The sequence below is a fragment of the Paramormyrops kingsleyae genome, chromosome 8, assembly GCF_048594095.1.
Source record: "Paramormyrops kingsleyae isolate MSU_618 chromosome 8, PKINGS_0.4, whole genome shotgun sequence".
Taxonomy (NCBI): Eukaryota; Metazoa; Chordata; class Actinopteri; order Osteoglossiformes; family Mormyridae; genus Paramormyrops; species Paramormyrops kingsleyae.
Window position 1 is genome coordinate 11,661,136 of NC_132804.1, and position 14,097 is coordinate 11,675,232.

General features: G+C 46.2%; 1 protein-coding gene across 4 annotated transcripts; it reads left to right on the forward strand.

The window, feature by feature from the left end:
- The first annotated feature begins 146 nt into the window (after positions 1 to 146).
- Positions 147 to 12,856, forward strand: LOC111857074 (protein bicaudal D homolog 2). Of its 4 annotated transcripts, none has more exons than XR_011992575.1 (11): positions 147 to 1,158; positions 2,714 to 2,997; positions 3,625 to 3,837; positions 5,920 to 6,072; positions 7,342 to 7,752; positions 8,030 to 8,722; positions 8,873 to 9,052; positions 9,423 to 9,574; positions 10,729 to 11,095; positions 11,269 to 11,452; positions 11,653 to 12,856. XR_011992575.1 is itself a non-coding variant. In XM_072715224.1 (11 exons), the coding sequence occupies exons 3-11, from the start codon at positions 2,776 to 2,778 to the stop codon at positions 11,272 to 11,274; spliced, it is 2,397 nt and encodes a 798-aa protein (XP_072571325.1). In that variant the 5' UTR covers positions 147 to 952; positions 1,069 to 1,158; positions 2,714 to 2,775; the 3' UTR covers positions 11,275 to 12,856. The 4 variants fall into 4 exon arrangements, 3 of the variants coding, with proteins under 3 accessions (XP_072571325.1, XP_072571324.1, XP_072571326.1); XM_072715224.1 differs by having other exon boundaries at positions 147 to 952; positions 1,069 to 1,158; positions 11,269 to 12,856; XM_072715223.1 differs by having other exon boundaries at positions 147 to 580; positions 664 to 1,158; positions 11,269 to 12,856.
- Positions 12,857 to 14,097: the final 1,241 nt, after the last annotated feature.

A 14,097-nucleotide genomic window follows, 5' to 3' on the forward strand; every position in this document is an offset into this window, starting at 1 on the left:
ACGTCATCTGAGGGGGGAAATTACATCATAAAATGGGTGGGCCTTAAATGCGCATGGCGGGACGGGCGATTCCTGCTTAAATATCCAATCACGGACAAGTAGCCGGGTGTCACTAGAAGGATGTCACGCCCCATCGCAACTTCAGCTGATATAAACGTTTTGCACATAAATTGGAGTTTATGCTGCACGTTGGTGGAAGGTCAACGGCGTAGTCGTAGTGATGAAACGACGACAAAAGCAAAAGTTTATGCAACAGAAAAACCTGTATCTGGATATGTCAAACATGCATACTGTGCTGCACGTAATATAAATTTGAGGTTCCAAATTCTTTAGTAGTTGTCAATTAACACCAATATTTAATATTTTATTCTTATGATTTTATTCATGCATGGCATAACCAGCGAATACAGCTGGGTGTTTACTAAAACGATTTTAGACCATGTACTTTTTTCATAATGCATCCTCTTGTATAAATTCCCATTGAAAACAGAAGACTAACAACTTCTTAATTGGCCTGGTATGAACATAACCGTAATGAGAAGATATATTTGAACACTGCCGGTACAAAAATTTGCAGACGGTAACCCGACTCATTTGTTACCAACTGTAATCTTACCGTGCGTGTCTCCGTTTGTATGTATAACTGTCCTTCTCGTGTTTCAGGACAGTACCGGCGTTTATGGTGGATGAGCGGCCATCCATCACATTGACTTAAGGGAAGATGACGTTACTTAGCAGGCGGGGGGTCGGGCTTGTGTGGTTAGCATCAGCATATCCCAAAGCGAGGTGAGGGATAAAGGGAATTAAAGATGCATTAATCGCTGTGTGACCTCGGCGGGCCGGATGCGACAGTACTGTGGATTGTGTGGAGTCATCATTGAGGATAGTACCGAAGCAAAAGGAGTACAGACGCAATGTGCGCCCTTTGGAAGTATAGAGCTGCAGTGAAGAGGTGAGAGACGAGCATAATGCGTGCACATGGCCCTCCCCAGCCTGCAGGCTCCATCACGCTGAGCAGATCGGCTGTGTGTAATTCTGCATACGTTTTTTCATCGCCGTATCCGACAGCATTTTTTTCTGTCCGCTGGATTGGACATCTAAACACATCAGCTAAACTGCTATGTTGGAGATCCGCTCTTGTGAAATCCTAAACCAAAGGTGAGCTTGCCCAGGTGGTTAATGGAAACCGGTTATTATCTAGCCGCATAATGAACCTGAATTTTTAACGGTGTTCTTGTGGAGGCGTTGGAGGGTCAGTTGTTTCGGTTTGCAAACCAAACTTTTCCTGTCCTTGGTATTGCCGAGAATGATTTATATTCGAGGTTGTATCTGAGGGATTGATGGTCAAAGGACGGATATTACCTCTGTGGTTGTGAAGTTAAGTTATGTGTTTCGTGTCATCATTCACGTTCCGCGAATTGTTCCGTCCTCGCCTTAGTAGTGTTTGTGTATTGCAAAAACTTACACCTGTTATTGCAAATTAACCAGTTGCGGTGATTGTCAGTCTTAACCCTTCTGAAGAACCTCAGATGTGGTCTGCTTACCTGGTGGCTGTTTGTGGTATTTTGTTTGAACCCGATCACCGCACTGAAACAATGACATGGGGTGATGTGGAGATTGAATGTTCATCTTTATATTTCTATGGGTAGCGAAAGTTATTCTGGTGGCTCTAAGTGTCCAAATCCCATGGGTCAAAGAGACATTCTAGCAGTTTGCACATTCATCCAATCCATTGCTATGGACGTGTCAGCAGGTCTTGGTCACACTGGACCCTAGATTCTGGCTGGCTGTTTTGTTCCCATAATAGGCTTAAAGGATTCTGCCTTGTCCTCCCTCTCCCTTCAGTCCTGTAGGAAATTTACACCAGTGCCTGTATCAAACGTGGTGCAGCCTCTTCTCTTAGAGTAGCTGCACACATGGAATACTAATGTAGCTTGAGGTGAAAACTGTACTTGTTTATGTAATGCTGTCTTTCTGTAGTGGGAAAGCGAGTAAAACTTGGAGAAGCTGACCTCTTTCCTTAGATTCCAGGCTCCCCTGAGCTCAGGGATCAGAGTATTATTTTTTTTTAGTCTGTGAACAAAGTGCTTTTGTTTTTGTTTTGTTTATTAAAATTTTATTTAAAGCAAGTCCTGAATTTTCTGCTGGCCTGAAGTGTTCTCAGTTCTGTGTTGTGATTGCTAGTTTACCATCAAAAACTGAATGGTTTTAGAGACGCAACTGGCTTATTCATAAAGAGTGTTGGACCCTCCATTGCAAATGGTAAAAAAGATACAGTTCCTGATATTCAAAGATTTTCTTACTGTCACATTCAAATTTTTTCTGATGTGCACACATCAATCAGTATGAAACATTCTACTAGATATAGTTTTTTTTTCCATTATTCAATGACTGTGTCGCATAAATAAGATTTGTTTGTTTGTTTTTGTAGTCTAGCAACGTGGCAGAAAGATCTCCCAGCATAATAGTTTCCTTCAAAACCAACAAATATCAGAATAAAAGAAAATGTTGGTGGTAAAATATGAAGTCATCAGAAATGAAACATGCTTTAACAGAAAATGTATACAAATTTTAGACCAGGTAATTTATTTGTAAATGTGATGATGGGGTGAGTACTGACTGGGCGATGGGATCAGGCAGGGCCTCTTGATCATAGCTGCGCTGACATGATGAATTCGCTGTTATCTTCCCATCTGTTGCTTGCCCTCCACAGTGAGAAGATGCTCAGTGGCCGGTGGCTGCAGTGAGACCGTGGGGTTGGGGGTGGGGGCCGACATGCTGGAGGAGGGCGACGTCGCTGGTGGCGGCAGCGACCGCGCCTTGAGAGCAGAGCTGGAGCGGCTGAGTCTGGAGCTGCAGGAGGCCAACGAGGAGAAGCTGCAGGCAGCCCGGTATGGCCTGGCCGTCCTGGAGGAGAGCGCCACCCTGAGGAGCAGGCACAGCCAGCTGGAGGAGGAGCACGAAGTCCTCCGGCGGGAGGTGCAGCAGCTCAGAGAGGTCAGCAGTGGAGGCCTTGTCTGTGTCAAACCCGTGCCTCAGATCTGGCCTGATCAATGACCTCCTGTCCACTGTCCACTGACACTATGACACTCTTAAATGGCCCCAGTCTACAACCATTGATCAGGCAATCAATCTCCATTTTACCATTTAAGCAAAACAACACAATTTAAGGCACAAGTAGAACTTTATCACAGCTGCAGTCAGACCATAATACCTCCTGGTAAAGGTATACCTGTAAACTGCTCCTTTTGTTTAGAATAGGGGTTGGGAACCTGATCCATGGAGAGCCGGCTCAGGCTTTTGGGATGACCTCTCAATCAGCCAATAACAGAGGGTGCCCAGGACTGGAGCTGAGAACCACTGTTTTATTATTGGCTGATTGAGAGGTCATCCCATAAACCTGCACCCACACCAGCCCTCTGTGAGTCAGGTTCCCTACCCCTGGGTCAGAGCTTTAATGTCCACTTTGCACTGAATGCCCTGCTGTGAGGATTTGGTTTGGCAGTTTATGGCATAATGAGCAGTTCAGAGGAACAATCCTGAGTCAGGGTGGCACAGGTAGCTCCTCAGCATGGTCCAGGGAGCTCAGGGTCACTGAAATGTTGTGATGTTCGGCCGCTGCAGGCGCTGGCGGATTCCATGAGCAGCCATAAGCGGGCAGCGGCTGACGGGGAGAGCCGCGAGGAGAGCTTGCTTGAGGAGACGGCCAACAAGGAGGCGGCCATGGCACTTCGCATGGAGGAGCTGAAGGCCGAGTTGCAGCAGAGCCATGTGACACTGACCAATGTTCACGCCGAGAACGACAGGTTGGGGGCGCTCTCCAGCCAGCTGAAGAAGGTAGGAATGCCGCACAGGTGGCAAGGTACAGTTCACGCCTCTGTTAAGCGGTGATTATGTGTGTGAGTCAGTCTAAGGAACAGTCTTCATTTTGACAGTGTGTGCAATAATAGGATTATGTTTTCTCTGCTCCAATTTCCACATGCTAACATGCATTCCCTTTCACAATGGCGCACAGTGATGTGGACACCTTTGGGACATTCCTCTGTGATTGGCTGGCTGAAATTATTGCTTCCCTTGCTGCTGAGTTGTTCTGAGTATGGTCAGTCCTGTCCACCAGGCCAACTGTTGGATTCCCCCAACTACTGACCAGTAGCAGTTCTAGACCATTTCAACTCGGGGGGTGGGCAGACTTTGTTCAGTTAGGGGGGGGCAGATGAATTTGACCTTAATGTCCTCTAAGTATTACTTACACTAGGCTGCCCGCATTAAGAAGCGAAAGACAATTTTGAAAACCGATGTTATTTAAGCAATGCTTCGCAGTCACATTTTACAGTTTTTACAGATGTATAACTCAGATTTCTTGCTTAGACTGTTCGCTTCATTTTTTTTTTTCTGTTGCTATCTTTGCGTTTCACCAACAGAAGCAACTCGACCACCTGGCACCTGGAAGTGTGTCAAGAAAATGTGCTTATGTTTGTGTTTCACCTGTTCCTAGTGCAGAAAAATGTATCAATGTCAATAATAATAGTAATAATGCATTTATTTCAGACCCAAGTAGCATATGTACAGTGGTACCTCAGTTCTCGAACTCATTAGAACTCGAATTTCTTACAAGTCAAACAACCAGTTAGGAAAAAAATTACCTAGAACTTGATCTGAATCTCAGAAGTCAAACCGTCAACGCCGACCTAAGAACTTGTACGCACGGGAAATGAGTCATGCGGCACGTCTCTCAGCGGAAACAAAGGGTAACACTTCAGTCTCAGCCTCGCATTCGCTGTGATAGCATCCTGCATGTTTACACTAGCTGAATACATATAGACAGTAAAAATACATTTAGACAATGATAGACAGTAACAGTAATTTTTATATAAAATACATTTTGAAATAAAGATTTCTTATTATTTAAATATTAATAATAAACCATCAATACATTTAATTATAATAATATTGTGCCCGTCGGTGAAGGGACCGGAGACAAAGGTGCAGACGTCAGGGTATCGGGGAATACGGGGTTTAATTACAGGTAAGGCAGGCAAAACGCAGACGGACAATACAATGACTGGACTGGGGAAACAAACTGAAACGTGGAGGAAATACAGAGGACTAATGACAACAACCAGAAACAGCTGATCACATGGGGATTCCACACAGGGTTAACGAGGGGGCGTGACAAACGGAAGGAGCTGGGCAGGACGCATTGTTTTTTTTTTTTTTTTTAACTTTACACATTGTTTGGATACATTTATTTTCTTACTTTACAAATTACTGTTTTGATAAATGTGCTTATATGTTTTTAGTACAGTATATGCTCTTGTTTTATCTGGTTCATTTTGTGTTTAAATGCTAAAAACATTTAGGTGTAATTTTTTGGGGCTGGGAACCAATTAATTGGTTTTCCATTATTTCTTATGGGGAAAATTCGATCAGAACCCGAACTTTTTAGGATTCAATCCGTAGTTCTGAACGGATTAAGTTCGAGTTCTGAGGTACCACTCTTTAGCAGGGCAGGGGGGGCATGCGTGTTGTCACTGCTACTGACACTTCCTGTGGGCCAGGCGTACTTCCTCTGCCACCCAACCTAGTGTGTACACTTTGGTATGCTCTCTGCACTACTTTGAGGAGCCTAGCAGTTTTTCAGCATTAAACCCATTATATACAAACATCTCAAATGGTACAAAACACCATGACAGTAATTGCTTGGTGCAGAGCATCGAGGCTCCATTTGGATAATAACACTCACGGTTTGTGGGGTCTGTCTCGTGGCTTAATCTGATGCACTTAGTTACTCCTCCCCTCCATCCAAGTAAAACTCAATGATAACAAATCAAGCCATCCGACTCCTATGGATGAAGCTGTAAGAGGGGGTGAATGTTTTCTGGAGACATCCCCATGTGTGTAACCTAGTGTTTACATCAGGAGTGCGAGCACCTGGAGGAGGAGAAGGACCATCTGTGTAGTGAGATGAAGGAGTACAAGCTACGGGAGGTGAGACTGCTGCAGGACAGCAGCGAGCTGGAGGAGGAGAACATCTTGCTGCAGAAGCAAGTCTCCATGTTGAGGGAGAACCAGGTTAGGCCCCGCCTCGTGCTCTCCACAGCCACTGCATGTGGCTGATGTCTTCTGTGGCCCCCATCACAGTCTGAACAGAACTGGCGCATTTAGAAACTGAGCTCCATGCTGAGAGTAATGCGTCGCATTTACAGATCAGTGGAGAAGTTGCCTGATGTCTAGCTGCAGTGTTAAACTCTTCTAGTTCCCAGGGGCACATGGGTAAGAGCCTGTCCTGGAATTCGTTGACCAGCACTCTCATAAACTGCTGCTCCACCCATCTAACCATGTTTTCCAGCTTCCCAAACCCTGTCAGTTATTCTCTCAATGCTCCCTGGACAATAAGAGAGCATTGTCAAACAGGCGTACCAGCGATCATTTTACCAGGAGATTTCAAACATTTTTGTTTCAAGGTCCACCTACTGAGAACAAGTCCTCTTTGTGGGAGACACACTGTCAGCTGTTTGTCAACAATAGGCTCAGTCAGGGTTCCAAACGACAAAGGCCAGTTGTAGGTTTTGTTTACTGGAGGCCCACGTGCTGACCTAACGGCAGAGGAGATACCAAGAGCTGGCCATGGAGGTGGGGGACTATGGTCAGAAAACAGGAAATGCATTTCTGTAGCACAATGTAATCATTAACAGTTTTCAGGGCTTATGAATCATAGTTCTGCGTATTTTCATTAATAAGAAACTTTAATCTCGTGAAGCGAGATTCCGGTGTTACAGCAGCAGCTGTAGACGGGATCGGACAAAACACACAACATAAGAACACAGTATGTGTGGAAGTAAAATTGGACATTAGTAGGCCCGGGAGGGGAGGCATATTGGGTCTGTTATGTTTTAGGCTTGCTTTCTAATTTTTCTACCACTTATGAAAGACATAAATGTTTAAATGATGTACTGTATACAAATACCCAAATGGCAGCCAAAGTCATAGACCTGGGATTGTACTGTACCATGTGATGAGTATCAATGTATAAGCAGTCCAAGGAGTTTGGTGGTTCGGTGAGGAGACTTGACACACATCCGTAATAGTTAGTAGTGGTTAGTAGTAGAATTGATCTTTTGTTCTACCGTGTGGTGTAGCACATGGCTATTGGGTAAGCCATTCCCTGGTCCCTCTTGTGTAGAGCAGTGTTTCTCAGAACAATCCTGGGGACGGTCTATGCTTTTGCTCCCTCCCAACTCTCAGGACTGGTTTGAGAAACTCTGGCGTGTCATTAGTGACTGTGCATTACTGTTTATACACACCTAAGTATAATGTAAAAATCTGGGACTGTGTGAACAGGTGGAATTTGAGGCCCTGAAGCTGGAGCTGGTCCAAAAGCAGGAGAATCAGAACATGCTAAGGGCCCAACTGGAGGAGGCGGCACGGCTGAAGGAGATCACGGAGCGCCAGCTGGATGAGGCGCTGGAGGCCCTGAAGGAGGAGCGAGAGCAGAAGAATAGTCTGCGTAGGGAGATCTCCAACCTGGCATTCCAGCACTGCAGTGTCTCCAGTACCTTGGAGCTGCATCTGGACCAGTTGGGGGATATTGGGGAGCAGGAGGACCAGGACAGTGGTTACAACAATGGCCAAGGCTCAGTGGGCCCTGTCTGCCATGGCCCCCACCTCGCACCAGCCCCGGGCCTCGTTTCTGACCTGCTAAGCGAGCTGCACCACTCGGAGAGCCGAGACCTTAAACAGCAGATGTTGCAGGTACCAGAACCAGGCCTGGATCCCATAATTGCACAGCTGGCATCATTTCTGGTCTTTGACCCATTTTGTTTTTGGTTCTAATTTCCATTTATATCTGCGTTTTTGTCATTTTCCTTAATGTCTTAACATTGTGAGGCACATTTTCACTGTGGACTTTGTATACATAAAAGCGACTCCTCCCTTGAAAAGAGAGATTGCCAGCTCTCGTCCAAACCCTGTGTTGCTTCTTCACCCTGTCCCATAAACCCACGCTGACCCCCTTGCTTCGGTCCCCTAGGCTGAAAGGGAGAACTCGGCCTTGTCCAGCACCGTGCAGGACCTGCAGAGGCAGCTGACCCTATCCCAAGAGGCCTTCACTGAGCAGCAGGGCAGGATGGAGGCGCTGGCCCAGAGCCTAGAGGTCCTGCAGAAGGGCGTCGGCCAGGAGGCGGTCCTGTCTGTGGAGGTGCCACAGCTGCGGGAGGAGCTGAGGGAGGCGAGGGCACTGCATGAAGCATTGGAGGGCCGCTACCGCAACGAGAAGGAGCGGTGGAGAGGCGAGGCGCTAGAGCTGGCCGAGAAGATCCGCAGGTGCATCCGGGCCAGCCGGCTGGACCAGCAGCGCATCCTGGAGCTGGAGACGGAGATTGGCGCCACCCGGAAGGTGGCCATGGACTCTGAGGGCCACCTCACTGTGGCCCGGGAGGAGCTGCTGGCCTTCTCGGAGGAGCTGGCCAACCTCTATCACCATGTCTGTGTCTGCAACAACCTCACACCCAACCGTGTCACACTGGACTATTACCGTGAGGGTGTTCGGCAGCGTCGGCCACAGCGCCATGGCCCCCTGGGCAAGACCCACCCCGTGGACCCCTCCGCCGGCACTGGCGACTCCTCGGCCAGCTGCCCAGGCTCCCCCACACTGGACGTTTTTGATCCGAGTAACGTGCGCAGTCTGGTGGCGCTGATTCGCCGCCAGATGAGACACCTCCAGGTAGTGTCATAGCTGCTGAGAGCGTGGTCCTACACTCTTTGAGCCAGTTTTATTCAGAATGTTTTCAGTGGTTAGTGCTGTGTTCTTCTAGGGTTTGTTACACAACGATGTGGGTGTATCACAGTAAAGACTCACTGTCCATACTCGCAGGCCACCATTGAGCTGTGCCAGCAGCGGGGAACATTGACCTCCCCGTGGTCCCACGTGTCCTTTGACATGGAGCGGGATGCTGGGGGCCTCCTAGAGGAAATCCTGAAGCTCAAGTCCATGCTCAGCACCAAAAGGGAGCAGATTGCGACCCTCAGGACCGTCCTGAAGGCCAACAAACAGGTACCTCAAACATCTCATAAGTCAGCTGAAAGTATGCTTTCAGGGTTCCTCTGTAGTTTGGATTTTCCTAGGCTGGCTGAAGGCTGAGGATACGACATAATGTTTAATGTGTTGAGAAACTTGTTGGGCTTATTCTGGAGTTGCTATGCTTTCCACAAGGCGTTGTCAGATGTCAGGTACAAATGTATTGGGAAATGTAATGCTCGTAACTTTTTTCAGAATTTTTGTTATTGATGTTTTGTCATCTTTGCAGGAGCAGATGCTTGTCATCCTTCTTGTGTTTGTCGTGACGCATCGTCAGGGTGTTCTGAATCTTGCTCCATTTCACTGTAACACCATTTTCCCCCCTTTTGTCCATTTATCTCCCCAGACAGCGGAGGTGGCCTTGGCAAACTTAAAGACTAAATACGAAGCAGAGAAGAGCTTGGTGTCGGAGACCATGCTGAAGCTGAGGAACGAGCTGAAGGCCCTCAAGGAGGACGCAGCCACCTTCTCGTCGCTCCGCGTCATGTTTACCAGCAGGTCGGTGCTGCCTCGCTGTATCCTGATCAGTGCTGTCCCAAACGATTATTCTTTAAACGATTAATCTAGCGATTTTTATTTTTATTTTTCGATTATTCGACTAATCTAACAACTAATTTTTCGATTGATCTGATGATAAATGTATTGATAATTATTTTCATGTTAGTCATTTAACACAATTCACTCCCTCCCCCACACACACAAGCCTGAAATTAACAAGGTCTTGCAAGGTAATTCAGAGGAAATCCCTCTAGATTGTCATTAATGAAACTAGAAGTAGCATAAATGAGATTTAAAATCTCATAGTGTAGAAATGTCAGGCTGTATTTTGAAGGAGAGTTTATATCTGGACCCCCCATGTTTCATTGGGGAGATGCTGGCTTCTTCCAAAGAGAGAGTGGTACTGCAGTCATCTGCACAGCCAGCCCCCAACACACACACAACTCTGTAATCCCATCACTGTGAGGGAGCAGGTCACATGCAGGTGTTTGTCACCCGTGAGGGTCCCACCCTTCAGGGTGAGACGAGATAGATGCTGGATATTCTCCCTGAATACCGCCAGGTATTTGGGGATTAGCTGTGGGCACATTTTGTCATTGTTAGTGGTTTGCTTTGAAAATCTCCTCCCATTTTCACTGTAAATTAAGCGAGTCGTCTCCTGTGAGAAAGTTCATCCATACATCCGTCCATTTTCTGTAACTGCTTGTCCTGTTCATGGTCGTGGGGGGGTCTGGAGCCTATGCCTGAGACTATGGCTACAAGCAGGGAACAACCCAGGATGGACCAACCCTTCATGGGACACACTCCACAGAGCATTCACTCACACACACACACCTACAGGCAATGACACGATGACATGGGGAGAACAAGCAAACTTCACACACATGGAGCCATGGTGGAGACTTGAACCCAGGTCCGTGAGGAAGATAATTAAAATTTTTTTTACTGTCCTTATTTTTGTTGGATTAAGTCAGACCTGGTATGGTTTGAAAGCTCTTCTTAGGAAATGTATTGACCTTCTTCTTTGAGTTTTCAGCAGCAGATCCCTTGAGTCGGAGAACTGTAGGGACTGGGGATGGTGCAACACTTGCTTTTGTGGTCAGGGTATGGATGGTGGAGTTGGGTTGGCTGTGATTGGGATGTTCTCCTCCCAGATGTGACCAGTATGTGACCCAGCTGGATACTATGCAGAAACAGCTGGCTGCTGCTGAAGACGAGAAGAAGACCCTGAACTCGCTGCTCCGCATGGCCATCCAGCAGAAGTTGGCACTGACTCAGAGGCTGGAGGACCTGGAGACGCCCCACAACTCCCTCAGCAATAGCGGCAGCCCCCGCCGCTCCCGGGATAAACTGCGCACGCTCAAGTCTGGCCGGGCCTCTAGAAGCCCATGTAGAAGCCCTGGTCAACCCCCAAGGAACAGCCCTCTCTCCAGCCCGGCCAGAACAGCTAGTGCCCCGCCCATTGGCCCATGCTGCACCGGTCACACTCGGACACTCTCCCGGTGCCTACAATCCAGCCCGGTAAGATCTTGTCTGCCACTACTCTACTCTCTGTGGCTGGTAGTCAAAATAACTTTATTCAGGAGTTTTTTAACCATGGCTTCCAAAGAGGTCCGTAATATTTTAATTTCCAGTTCTCTGATGGTTCCTTTTGTGTGGATAAGTGTTGAATTTTATCTCCTGTTCATCTTCAGAGATAGAACCAAGCGGACTTCAAGCCTCAACCGTAATCCAAGCTCCCTACTACATCTCTGATCTTTCTGCTCAAGTAATTACTGACTTCCATGGATTTGTCCATACTGACTCCAAGACTGAAGGTGTCCTTCTCACCATTGTGGTGGTTCTTCCCTCCATGAATGCCACTTTGTGCAAGATCTAGTAGGTTTTTTTTCCCTTAGTATTTGCTCAGGTTTTGCACCCAAGGCAGAGAAATGTTAACGGGTTTACTCTCAAAACCTGTCCATTCAAGTTCTAATGCTTTGTCCCTCTACATTGTCAAACAATTGTCTTCAGCCAGCTGTATGAATTACAGCTCAGGCTAGATTCTGACAGGGAAAAATCCTTCCATATATTTCCAGGGTTCTTTATCCAACCCAAAGGGTTCATCCTGCCATTTCACAGTGAAGGTGCCTTGGAGAAGTGGCTCCTGTATCATCAGATGCAATGGAAGTATTGACTGCATTTGATGTTTTGCATTGCTACTGCTGATGCCTACTGGTCTGGACCTGAATGTTTACCGGATCCCTCACTAAAGAATGACAGCTTAGATCTTATCTTCTACCATTCCCGTAATCTACCTGTTCCTACCTTGTTCCTACAGGTTTAATTTAGTGAATGCCGACACTGTTTTACTGGATAAAATACATTGTACAGGCAAGCTTTTCCACTAGAAAAAAGCACAATATTTCTGCTTGCCTTGACTGACTTTTGCACTTTTTTCCATGTTTTGCTTTTTTAGATACTTCTTTGACGCTCTGAGTGCTGTTTCAATGGGCCTCAGCACTTTAGTTCCAAGTTGCTTAGTGTCATTCTCGCTCTCAGACCCCCCCCCCCCCCCTTGCAGATTGTAAGAGAAATAGTTGGGATTCTGCCCCATTCTTTAAGACGATATCCCGTTGGAAGCCTCATGACGAGTGAGAGCTGTAGGCCAAATGAGATGTAGGGTTAGCGAGGAGGGCCCAGAGCAACATTTTGGAGATAGTGATTGTGATAGTTGGAGATTTGAGTTTGTGATAATTCTGGGTCGGAATACATCAGGCCTCTGTCTTTACCAGAAACGTGCCTTACGTTGTCTCTTTTAAACAGAACCACTCTTTCATAAGCTGAAATCAGTTTGTACACATGGCTCTGTGAGCATATTTATATGTACCATCAGGCTTCTGAGGTCTTTGGTTTTAGTCACTCCTGCTGCCAACCCATTCGGCGCTTTAGTCATTCCCAGTTCTCCCAGTGGCCGTGCTGCACCATCTGAGGTGCTTTTCATAGTTTTATTAAACGTTCTTAAAATGTTTAATATGTGCAGAATGAATGGGATTTGCTGACCCGGTTGATTAGACTTTCTATACTCGTTCGTGCAGAACATTTTAACTCGGGATGGAAATTGGAGAAACGCAACCTGACTTGCAGAAAAGCTCTGAGGACCATTCTGCTATTTTAAAAAGGGCTAAACCTCAAGATCCAAGATTCAGTTTGGTTCCTGATTGACTGACAACCCCAGCGAACCACTGACGAATCTGTTTACAGTACAACTGTTTGTTGATAATAAAGCACTTTGTGAATCAGCTTATTGCTTCCTGGGCTTTTATAAACGAACCCCTTCAGTGTAGATATTAGACATTAGAGCACCCAAAGTATACCCCAATATTTTTTCGGTTTCATTTTTTGGATTAACAATCTCCTACACCCATGCCGTTAGGCTATTTGGAATATTTCCTGTAGTGTGTCTGTGCCTTGCTATTCCCTGGCATCCCATCCAGGGCACACCCTACCGTGTGTCCTGTGCCGGACTCCAGGTCCCCTATAACCTTAAACCTAATAAGCGGCTGGAAGATGCATGGATGTTATACAGTCTGGTTATCCTAACCCATCAAGTTCATCTCGGCTAGTTCTGTGTTTCTCTAGACCTGCCTTACGCACAACAGCTAACCCCAGTTCCCACCATTGAACACACCACTAACATCTGTGAACACATATTATGGAATTGAAAATTAGTTGTATCCATTAATCAGTAAAACAAGTTTTTTGATAAGCAAAACAAAAGTGTAGTAAACCAAGAAATAAGTATTCTACTTGATATAACAATAACTAAGAGAAGTTGAGTGGTTCCCAGTGCAGTGGACAGTGTCTCCCCCTCTCAGTGCAGTGGACAGTGTCTCCCCCTCTCAGTGCAGTGGACAGTGTCTCCCCCTCTCAGTGTAGAGGACATTCATTCCCTCTGCAGTGTCTAGTGAGAAGTTCCTGTTTAACAGCCAGGGCTGGAAATTAAGCTCGTACAATTTAGACAAACGAGTACAAAAACCGAACACTAGCCGCCCCACTGGCTAGTACAAAAAAAAAAGCATGTCAGACTGCATTTGGCTGGTACCAAACCTTTTTAAGATCCATTTGTTATCAGCCTTAACATTTGCTTAACCGAGGTGTGTAATTTCTAGAGAGAGACCCATTTATACTAGCCTTATTGAGCGGGTCTATTTACAGTCCTTTTAGATGTTTGTGCAATAATTGGGTCCTTCTGTGGGACAAGAGCAGCAGTTTGGGGACAGAGAAAAATCAATAAACAGGTGAGTACAGGATGATTATGGTACATTAGTGCTCAACATCACCCTGATAGCGCTACAGTTTTTTAATATTAAATAATAAGGAGAAGACAAAGGCTGAAACGTCTTAATGGATGAGACAGGAAGCTTTCAGTGTCTGCACTAATTATTTTAATATACAAGTCAAAGAACAGTCAGCATTTAACCTCCATTAGTATGCAGTTTATCAAGAGTGCAGGAACCAGACTAGAGTATAAAACTGTTTTG